The sequence below is a fragment of the Octopus bimaculoides genome, chromosome 24 (genome assembly GCF_001194135.2).
Source record: "Octopus bimaculoides isolate UCB-OBI-ISO-001 chromosome 24, ASM119413v2, whole genome shotgun sequence".
In the NCBI taxonomy this organism is placed as follows: domain Eukaryota; kingdom Metazoa; phylum Mollusca; class Cephalopoda; order Octopoda; family Octopodidae; genus Octopus; species Octopus bimaculoides.
The window spans coordinates 15,293,931-15,305,967 of NC_069004.1; the positions used below are offsets into that span (position 1 = coordinate 15,293,931).

A 12,037-nucleotide genomic window follows, 5' to 3' on the forward strand; every position below is an offset into this window, starting at 1 on the left:
TGAAACATACAGTTGCTGCTATTTCCATTTTACTGTTGTTTCTATTTTAACATTTTTCTCGACGTTAAAGGAAAATAGAATGAGGAGGGGAACGGAAATAATTTAGGGATGAAATTTCAAGAAAAAACAAAAGAGACAACTAAAAGGAAATGTTTTATCCAACCAAAAGTGGTATCAAAGTAAATTTTCAGAAAAGAAACTAAATGGGTAAATCTTTGTTTAAATAAAAAGAAAAATTTATTTTGTCCCACTTTTCTTTCCTTTTCTTTAGATGTTGAAAGATGTTCAAAATAGATACCAATTAGCCGAAAAATCTTCAATATTAACATGACATGAACAGTTAGGGACTCCGTGATGGAGAAAACATATACATATGATACAACCCTTTCCAGGGGATTACATCATTAAGGTGATGTGAGTTTTGGTTGACAGCAATCTTACTATTGAATAATAATTTTGTAAATTGCTTCCTTCCCCTATAATAGGGTTTATGAAAACTACCCGTATTAAAAAAACAACATGTAACTTTATAACTTTATTATTTCAGTACAAACATATCAAGCACAAACAGCATGGCTACAACTTGTTAGCCAATTTTTATTTTATTTTATATATATTTTTTTTTTTTTTTTAGACATCTAGTCCCGGGGAGATAGGGGGGCCACAAACGCCACTCATGTCAATATTTTACAAATGTCAATCCTTCACACATTAGCTGTGTGTTGAATCCTAAGGATGAATGTATAGGTGCATAGTGGCAACTGGTCAAATCATGTCTATACATTTTGTTGGCAAACTTGGAGATATTTGTACCAGTTTATCTGTCATGAACATTTGCACTCTCCCTCACAAAGCATATAAGGCGAAATTTTCTAGATAAATGTTAAAATAAGTTTAGGAATGGTTTTTGATCACCATCTACACTCACCAGTCATTTACCAGAATTACTGAAAAGATTAAAAAAATGTTTCTTTCAACCTGGTACATGTCCTTGGAATGATCTTCTGCCAGTCAGATGGTGGCAGTTGATTTCCTTTTTTTCCTGTTGTCAGTTTTTGTTTGATTTTTGATTTGTTTTTTTTTTTAAATTCTGTGGGGCTTTTTTCTTTTCTTATTTCTTTGTCAGTGCAAACTGCTGTTGGGTCATCACCATCTAGATCGTCCATCATAGGGACGTGAGTGGCACTGTACTTTAAGATAGGTGGAATGAAAGCTGTCCTTCCTGTGAAGCAAGGTTCAGCTTGTCTCGCATCACTTCCACTGAAGAATAGTCCGGAAGTTTTAAATAATTCACACAAGTCATCACAGATGGAAGGGAGTTATCAGGGTTTTCAGAATTAGAGAATGTCTTTCGTACAATAGTCAGAGGTGGATTTAAACTGCGGAAACCTGAAAGCATTAAATGAAACAACATATATGAGTCAACAACAACAACAACACAAAACAGCATAACAAATATCACAGCAATAATGAAATGATACTATTTAAAAATATTCTGGAAGTCATTTTTCTATTATTATTATTATTATTAAAGCAGCAAGCTGGCAGATTCATTAGCATGCCAGACAGAATGCTTAGCTGAATTTCATCTATCTTTACATTTTGAGATCTAATTCTGCCAGAGTTATGGTGTTGGGTTGCAATCTTTTGTTGTACGAGTGTTTGTATTGTATGTAATGCAAGCTGTGTTGTTCTGCTGGGTATCGGGTTGCTGGTGGATGTTTACTTAATTGGATATTTGCTAATATAGAGTGTCTTGTGTAGGTGGATTGTTTTATTGAACTGATTGACTTGCACAGGACATGGGGTGTTCCTAACAGAGCTATTTTTTTGGATAGTGTGTAGTGTTGAGGGTCCAGGTATAACTTCTACATTTTTGTTTGTATGCTTTTTTTATTACGCCCAATGTTCCAGTTGTTACTGGTATTGTTTTCACCTTCATGCCCCATATCTTGAATACTTCAATCTCGAGGTCTGTGTACTTTGATAATTTCCCCACTTCTTTTTGGGCAATATTTTGGTTAGAAGGGATCACAATGTCTATCAGTAAACAGGCGTTTTTTTTCCAATCCCTAATTATTAAGTTTGAGTGATTAAGCTTTGATTTCTTTCTCAATTTGAACAGGCATATCCCAGATGATTGTGACCTGGTCAATAGTTTTGACCTTATGAATAGTTTTGACTGTCAAAACTATTGATAAAGTTGCAAGACGGAACGAAAATTTTAGGAAAATAAAAAGAGAAATAAGTGGAACTTTTACTGGTGAGTGTGTTAAATTTTAAGGCACAATAAGAAAATATATATAAACTCTCGCCTGTCGGTCACGAATGACCATGGATGCACCTAAGAAGTTCCCCTCTGGGTACAAGTCTAGGCAGAAAGTCACCTCACAAACGAATGCACAACCTAGGGTAGATTTTTTATGGAAGACCAGCTGTCGCCCATGCGTACCAGCCTCCCCTTCACAAGGGAAAGGCTGATAGAGCTTGGCACCAGTGATGTTGCACAACTCATTTCTCACAATCGTAAGCTTGATGCTCTAACCACTGAGTCATGCGCCTTCACTTTGTGTGTGTGTGTGTGTGAACTGAAAGTGTGCTGAGTGAGTGATGTGTGTGCATAGTATGTAATAGAATAGTATGTGGCAGTGAGTGCTGGGCACTAAGAATCTACAGATAAGCACTGATATTTACCACCAACTGGAAGTCTTGGAGAGCCAGTAACAAACTGTAAGAAACGGCGTTGGTCTTCTCCAAGGTATGAACTTAATATTTCAAACAAATATTTGACAGCTTTGCTATCATGAGTATAACCATGGTCAGGACGGCAACATTCCATTAGCATCTTCACTTCCCAGACTTCACTTCGACTTCCACAAAATAGTTGCTCAAGCTGAAACAAGAGACAGAGAGAAATGTTAATGAAAACAAAAGTTTCACTTTCACTGCTGAGAGAGAGAAAGAGAGAGAAGGAGTTTGATGGATTATTCAAGAAAGATGCTTCAATTCACTGATATCTGACAGGAACATCTTAAACTTTTGTATGTGTCTGAAGATAGTCATGAAGAAACTATTCTAGTGTAAACAAAAAAGCCCCACCACCACCATCATTGTAACCTCATAGCCGAGTTACTGATCTCAATACCACCCTCTTTTACAACATCTCTCCTTGCTAATATGAGTTGCATTGTTCATCAGAGTCCCAGTCATTTCCTGTGGAGTTGTTGCCAGCCTAGATCGGTCGGCACAACATTCCTTGCTTCAAGATTTCATCTGGTTTATTATTTTATTAATTCTATCTCTGGTGACTCATTCAAAGAACTGACTGCAACAAAATCTCAATTCTATTTCATATTAAAAATAACTGACTGCAACAGAATATTAATTATATTTCATATCAGAAATATGAAATATATCACCTACACTAACAGCTTCTAAATGGCTTCAAACTCATTACCTTTTAATCAATAAGCTCACAACTTACAACCAATTAATCCCCTTACATTCAGCATATAAATGAAACGGACAGAATCTGTATGTAGTTGCCTGATCTGCTAGAAATGACAGCCAAATCTCCCTAAAAACTACTCACTACCATTTTAAAAGTATAGAAGATTGAATGACCATAAATTATTTTGATCATAGCCTGAAGCTAAGCAACAAGTAAAATGTTCTTAGTCATTAGATGGTTTCTTCTATAAACACAATCTTTGGACATCTTTTAGTGTTCGAAAGGAAAATGTCAGTAGAAATTGTGATATTTTTTAAATAGTTTACACATTTTGTTGTGTCTAGCTATGGTTGTTCACTTCTCTGTTGAAATCATGTTAGACAGGTGTTGTCCATTCTTTTGAAACACCAGGGTCAATAAAATAATAGCAACAGTGAGATCAATTCAAGCAGCTCTACTCCACACTCAGCCCCAGTTAGTTTTATGTGGGTTTGCAAAGAAATCTTATGTTTCAAATCAATAAAAACAACAAGAACATTTGTAGGTCTTCTAAAAAACATCTATACACAGGCGTGCACACACAAACTCCCACACACATACACTATTAATGACTGGATTTGCATTTTACTACTCTTTAGTGGCAAGTGAACCAAAGGTGAATCAAAATGACATTCTTTTAGGCCATTTTTAATACATCTAGATTTAACTTTTTTTACAGAATGTCGCCTTAAGAGTTGGTACTTTATTTCTGACATATGCATGCCTTAACCCTTTAGTATTTAAACAGGCCATATCCGGCCCAGATATTCTACATGTTTTATATTCAAACTGGCGATATCTAGCCTCTCACACCTAACCTACATTGACATTCTAAAAATAAATAATCACATCATTGAAACTGCAAAGCTATGAGATAATGCATGATTAATTCAAAACAATTTGAGAGAAAAAGATCTACATTTAACAGAGTAATCTGAACATTAAAGGGTTAAATAATTCTCAGAGATAAAGATAACCTTAAACACTCACAAACTCTCTCACAGCTATTTCTAAGAACGATCTTCTGATGGCCTTTCAATAACAAACTGTATGATGATGATTTATATAACAAGTGAACCTTTTCAATGCTTCAGTTCATCAGTCAACATCTCATCATCATCATCATCGTTTAACGTCCGCTTTCCATGCTAGCATGGGTTGGACGATTTGACTGAGGACTGGTGAAACCGGATGGCAACACCAGGCTCCAGTCTGATTTGGCAGAGTTTCTACAGCTGGATGCCCTTCCTAATGCCAACCACTCAGAGATTGCTTATATATTTCACTGGATACAATTTATTTTCATAGCATCATTTTCTTGTACTTTTCAAAAACCTGATCAACCATTCTATAAAATCTTTTACATTGTGTTCTTTTGTATCTTACTCCTCTCTTGTACATAGGGCCAGAGAGTCATTTCCTTTTTTCCCTCTTATATACACCAACCTGTATGTAGATTCAGAAAACTAGATTTCCTTTCTCTTCATACTTTAAAATGAAGCTTCTAGGTTAGTGAAATAAACTAAATTTACTGATTCCAATGTAACTTCTTTCAGATTTCCAACATGTATATGTTAGAAATACTATTTCAATATTTTCTCAAGAATATTATCAATATCTCACAATATTTCTCATATCTATCTCTCTATACTCGAATATGAATTAGAAGCAGTGCTAGTGTAGTAAACATCATTGACCAAACTCATGTATGGGCTTTGCTTGTTTACCAGTAGACCTGTTGAGAGTGGTGAGTATGACTCACTGAAAGTGCTGGTGTTTCAACAACTGGTACTCTGTGTGAGTCGTCCTCAATGTGCTAAACCGCAACCTACCACCGAACAAGCAAAGCACATACACAAGTATGTGTGGTCAATAATACACACACACACGTTGGATATTCCTAGTGTCCCTCACCAAACTTCAGAATTGATATTTGATGCATTGGAGATATATTTGGAATTTTAGTCCTTTTAAAGTCTCTTCCTTATTGTTGACAAGGGAAATTACAAACAATGATTATTTTTTCTATTCAACTCAAAACAATACATCCTTCAATATTTATTGTTGAAGATTGTGTTTAATTAGAAAGACATGTTCTCAAACATTGAATACCACACGACTCTCGTACATACGCCTGCGAGTTTTAATATCTTCTATATTCTAACATATCAAGTGGATAATTTTATCCATCCAACTATTAATAAAAAAAATAAAATGTAAAAATAAATTAACACTAGTCATTGAGAAGTGGCATATGGTAAAATAATTTTGTTCAAACTTCAGTGCTATTACAAATTACAGTGGACATGGGAAAATTGGATTTATAAACAGGTTTCAATTGAAGGATAACTCAAATGTGCAGAAATTTTCCCAAATTGAATCAAATTTCTGTCAGTGACTGAGACTGTATCTGCTGAAAATAAACTACTGCACAGTGCCTTTCAAGCATCAAGCTGATACTGCTCGGTTACTAAAACTTTAATTGCCTAAAAACCACTGAAAAACAACAAATGTACATGCAAGGTTAGCTAAGCTAATGCACTAAAAGGAAACCATGTTGCCTTAAAGATCAGAAAGATATGAGATTATAACTCTCAAGTTGGCTATTATTCTATCCTGGAAGAGCATTAGAAAAAACTTTAGAGTTTCCATTGTGAGATGTGAAATGAAATCTAGAAAATTATTCAATTTGCAAGCAGATTTTCAAAATTTTTTTTTATGTGCTTTTCATAGTCCTCATCATCGTTTAACGTCCGCTTTCCATGCTAGCATGGGTTGGACGATTTGACTGAGGACTGGTGAAACCGGATGGCTACACCAGGCTCCAATCTGATTTGGCAGAGTTTCTACAGCTGGTTGCCCTTCCTAACGCCAACCACTCAGAGAGTGTAGTGGGTGCTTTTACGTGTCACCCGCACGAAGGCCAGTCAGGCGGTACTGGCAACGGGCATGCTCAAAATGGTGTATTTTATGTGCCACCCACACAAGAGCCAGTCCAGGGGCACTGGCATAGTATGTAAACATTTTTTTTACAAAATGTAAATTGGAAGAAAAAAGGAAATTGATAGTAAAAACTTTTCTTTGTTAACACTGTTGAATAACTAATCTGAATGTTAATAGAAACCAACATTAAGATTGCAGCTAGAAACAAAACTAGTGCAGAAGTACTTAACTAGTATTTCTTTACTTTTTCCATCTCACTTACTTAGATAAGATCTGTTGCATTCTAACATGCATGTAATCAGTTAAATTTAGTTATTGATATTATAGGAAAGTAAAGGTGACCTGAAAGGGACATATATGATACTAATTTAGATACACCCACTAACAGGCATGTTCAATTCAAATAGCTAAGTCTCAGTTTAACATGAACATAAGTAACAGACAAGGCCAATTCAGTGTAATAATCATATTTGTTGACCGAAATAAATTAGTCATCTGGAAGACAAGAACATGGACGTTTTAAAAGTGCACAAAGAAGTTTCAACGAAATATTGGAGAACAATAGCAGCTGACTCACCACCAATACCACCAATAGACAGTCGTATGATGAAAGAACAGAGAAATCATTAACTAACAGCTGTTTGATGTAACACAGATGACAGACATCTAGTATTGCACAAGCTTTCACTAAGTCCTGCTGCTCTAACTAATATTACAAGTAATAAAAAGTAAATTTAAGGACAAGTAATAAAAAAAAAAAAAAGAGTTGAAAATATATTTAGGTGTTATCACTGTAAGACCATGTGGCAGGAGTTATTTAATGAAGTGAATTACCTTAACCCTTTAACATTCAGATTTCTCTGTCAAATGTATTGCTTATTTATTCACATTGCTTTCAATTAATCATACACAACCTTGTAGCTTCAAGATTTCAATAGTAAGTTTGTATGTTTTTTAGAATGACACTGTAGGGTAGGTTATGATCGGTATTAACATAAAATAAGTAGAATATTTCAGCTGGATACGGAAGGATTAAATGCTAAAGGGTTAATAACTATCTGCAGCTACTGCAATCTGCTGTATGAAGGATACCAATATATGAATAGATGTGGGGAACAGTGTTTTAAGAGTAAAGGTACTAAACAATCCTACTTATTATACTGGTTTTAATCACACCAATAATTGGAAGGGTCTCCTAACCCTTTAGCATTTAAATCGACCATATCTGATCCAAATGTTCCGTTTTATACTTAAACTAACCAGATCTGGTCTCTCGTACCTACTCTACAATATCATTTTTAAAATATACAATCACATCACTGAAATCTCAAAGCTACAATTCAAAACAATGAATGAAAAACCTCACATTTGACAAATCAATTTGAATGCTAAAGGGTTAACTGAAAAAGTTGCATTTACATTAGCACACAAACAACATTGGTTTCAATTCTTAGAACAAGGCCAGCGAGTTTGGAGGAGGGGTTAAGTCAATTACTTCAACTCCAGTGGTACTCATTTTATCAACCCCAAAAGGATGAAAGGTAATGTCGGCCTCGGCAGAATTTGAATTCAGAACATAAAGATAGACAAAATACTGCTAAGTGTTTTGCCTGGCGTGGTAATGATTCTGCCAGCTCACTGCCTTACAAACAATAAGTATTAAAATAGAGAATGAGACTCCTACAGGAAAACTAAAATAATCTTAGAAAAAGGTGTAAGACTATAGGAGCCAGTTGAAATCTTAACAGAAATGTAATTATGTTCTAGCAAAATTTATGTTCAAGCTAAAACAAAACCAGTTAAATGGTTGTATTAGAAAAGCTATCCAGTGAAGCAGTAATTCATTTAAATCAGTTTTGCACAACCATTTTTTACCTCTGGACCACTTTGATTTCTATTTTATTTAGATGGATCATCCTAACCATTTAATGTTTAAAAAAAAAAAATCATGTTTATAATTAACTATTATTAGGAAATGTATAAAAATAATTATTAAAAAATATTTTGTGTACTGTGGAAGTATAACCAATTTATTGCAGAATTGGACATGTCCAAAGCACATAGAGAACACTTCAGAGGTCTACTTGTAAGTTACAGTCTACATGGTACTAACCCCCTGTTTTAGACATATTCATTTCTTTAGGTGTAGCTGTGTGGTAAGGAGCTTGCTTCCCAATCACATGTTTCCGGGTTCAATCTGTATGGCATGTTGGACAAGTGACTTCAACTATAGCCTCAGGCTGACTGACGCTTTGTGAGTGGATCAAGTAGACAGAAACCGAAAGAACCCCATTGTGTGTGTGTGTGTGTGTTCCACCACCACTTGACAACTTGCTGGTGTGTTTATGTCTCTATAAGTTAGATGTTTGGCAAAAACGACCGATAGAATAAGGGATCGATTCATTCTAACAATTCAAGGTAGTGCCCCAGCATGGCCACAGTCTAATGACAAACAAGAAAAAAAAATAAAATAAAAGATCGATAGGTATGTGGTGAGCCATAAAGTTGATCTCATCTCCTACCTTTAATAATTGCTCAGAATCTGTGGCTGTACATTATAAGAAACTGGAAGCATTTTGCTGGCCATGATGCATTGGCATTTGTTATCCATGCCAGCAATAGTTGGTGTTTGGACATTTACATCAGACAAGCCATGTATCCTTGGCAACTACCCACTCCCCCCATCCAAACAACTGAATTCTGATCAGTCAGTTTTATTTATCAAACATCCACCTCAGCTGAGCAGAGTTTTCACAAATAATTGAAACATTGAAATTTATCTTAGAATACGAGATGCTGCAAATATCAACGAAAATAGCAAAACTTGTAACTCACCTCTTCAGGGTAGAAACACTGTAAAGTTGAAAGAGGAAATACTGATTCAAAACCCTCTTTAAAAGCTTCAAATTGTCTTGATACACCTTCAACAAGATTCCAATGGACAACAAGCTAGATAAGGAAAGAGAAAAAAAAAAATTCATTCAATCATTGCTTGCTTATGAAATTGAGGATTCACAGCTCAGATAATTTCAGTCACTAGTGCACAGAAAGATGTTTTTTTTTTTATAAATATGTATATGTAAAAATATGGCTGTGGTAAGAAGTTTGCTTCCCAACTACATGGTTCCAGGTTCAGTCCCACTGTGTGGTACCTTGGGCAAGTGTCTTCTATATAACCGCAGGCTGAACAAAGCCTTGTGAGTGGATTTAGTAGATAGAAACTGAAAGAACCCTGCTACATGCAACAAGTATATATATTTGTGTGCATGTGTGTAGAGAGCATGAAAACTAAACATATATAAAGCACAGAAAATATATGTAAGTCTATCTATATATACATACATTGTCAATCCCACTTTATGGCACCCTGGGCAAATATATTCTGGACAAGATAGTTCCAGACTGGAGATGCAAACTGCCATCCATAACCAAATACCTGCTTTAAGTAGACAGCTGGTGAATAACTGACAAAGGTCTTACAAAATGATGCTAAAACATTTTTTTTTTTTTATGATTTCAGCAATGTGGTTCGTCTAATGCAGAACATTAACAATAATGCTTCAGTCACATTCACCAGCAGACTTCTTGAAGTTGACATGGAGGATTTTTAAATGTAACAGAAATATTTAAAAAAAGTATATTATTACCTGTAAATATTCTTCTAGGTTTTCTAATGTTACAGGAATGTCCTTGCCACCCTTTTTTAATTCAATATTTACATGACCTGGAAGGGTAAAATCTAAATCCAATTCTTCAATTGTGCAGCCATCCATTGTCAAACTGTCGAGAGCCAACTGGCGAGATTCTTCAGTCTAAAAGGAAAAGTTTGATAAACACTAAATGTAAAGATTTATGTGCAATAAGATGATGATAATATATGAGAAACAGAATGCATCTCATACATATTACAGAAATGTAAGTTAAATAAAAAATTTTGGAAACCGGTAATAAAATACAGTTCAAAAGAGATGGTGGTGAGCTGGCAGAATCATCAGCATGATGGACAAAATGCTTAGCAGCATTTCGTTTTTCTTTGTTTCTGAGTTCAAGTTCCACTGAGGTTAAATTTGCCTTTCATCTTTCCAAGGTCGATGAAATAAGTACCAGCTGAGCACTGGAGTTGGTGTAAATGACTTATCCCTCCCCGAAACTGCTGGCCTTATGCCAAAATTTGAAACAAATGTATTAGATAAGAAGTGAAGTTGTGTTACTAACTGATGTCTAGTAGTGACCAAAAATATAAAATCAGCTACAAAATCAACAGCTATCAAATATTTGTTATAAAGCTACAACCAAACAATTATAAATGTCATTATAAAATTATAGACATTTCTTCGAGACTTTATTTATGAAAAATTTAATGTTGAGAGAATATTTGAGAATGGGCATCTAAGGTGTACTTTCCATCATCCATCATTTATATCCATGTATCCATGCTATTCAATGGGTTGGTTGCAATGCACAAAGTCAGTTCTTACCCAGAGTTACTGCCCTCTTTGATTGCTCAGGAACCACATCTTGCATGTACATTGCAATTTTTAAACAGATTCATCATCTGGGTGACTTTACTTTCACAATCCTCTTTACAGTGTAAATTGGAGGCATTTTATTGTGCAACAGTATTAGAAGTTGTCACCATGATGCACACACACACACACACACACACACACACACACACAAAACTAAAAAAAAGCTTCTCTATTCTATGCTTGTTTTGTTTCTTCACCAGTACCAAAAGTTTGTCTCTTCTCTTCTTCTCTGGCAGGTAGAAGACTGACAGAAACTAGCCAGAAGGCGGCGAGCTGGCAGAAACGCTAGCATGCCGGGCGAAATGCTTATCAGTATTTCGTCTGCCGTTACGTTCTGAGTTCAAATCCCGCCAAGGTCGACTTTGCCTTTCATCCTTTCAGAGTCGATAAATGAAGTACCAGTTATGCACTGGGATCGATGTAATCGACTTAATCGCTCTGTCTGTCCTTGTTTGTCCCCTCTATGTTTAGCCCCTTGTGGGCAATAAAGAAATAAGAAACTAGCCAGAGCAATATGATACCAAGGAGTATAATAGAGAAGAACCAATGTGATATGGAGATTAGTACATCTGCATATAATTGACTGTAAAAATTTAATAAAAAAACATGCAGATGTACTAGTTTCCATATTTATCATAATTGTCATATATATACATGTGTCTGTGTGTGTGTGTGTGTATGTCCATACACACAAACACCAAGCAGAGTTTGTTTCAGGTACTTACATGAGACTGGTCCGCTTCTATTCTTTTTTTCTGCCTGAGAATATCTTCGAGTTCGTAAAAGGACCTAGCAACAACAGGATCAATATACTGTAGATCTTTGGATGTGAGACTGTGCTCTTGGCCTAAGATCCACTTGAAAAATACCAGACTTATTGGCACATCAATCTATAAAAAGAAAGTTTGGAAAATTTACTAACATAATTCAGGTTGCTGTTTCAGCATATCAAAATATAAGAAACTTTAACAATAACAACAACTAGGGATTTTGAAATGACTCAAAGGAAAGGGTTTTCATTGTTAGTATTCAATTTATCTTGGTACAACACTTCTAAATCCTGTTTCTATCACCG

The 12,037-nt window shown here is 35.2% G+C and overlaps 1 protein-coding gene across 1 annotated transcript in view; it reads right to left on the reverse strand.

Moving 5' to 3' along the window:
- Window positions 1-522: 522 nt before the first annotated feature.
- Window positions 523-12,037, reverse strand: part of LOC106882225 (E3 ubiquitin-protein ligase TRIP12) — a 74,906-nt gene continuing 63,391 nt past the window's right edge. Inside the window, exons 39-43 of the mRNA XM_014932823.1 lie at window positions 11,688-11,852; window positions 10,081-10,245; window positions 9,269-9,382; window positions 2,695-2,893; window positions 523-1,389 (exon numbers count right to left, since the gene is read on the reverse strand). Of these exons, the coding sequence (XP_014788309.1) occupies window positions 1,193-1,389; window positions 2,695-2,893; window positions 9,269-9,382; window positions 10,081-10,245; window positions 11,688-11,852 (840 nt within the window). The 3' untranslated portion in view covers window positions 523-1,192. The remainder of the gene's footprint in view (window positions 1,390-2,694; window positions 2,894-9,268; window positions 9,383-10,080; window positions 10,246-11,687; window positions 11,853-12,037) is intronic.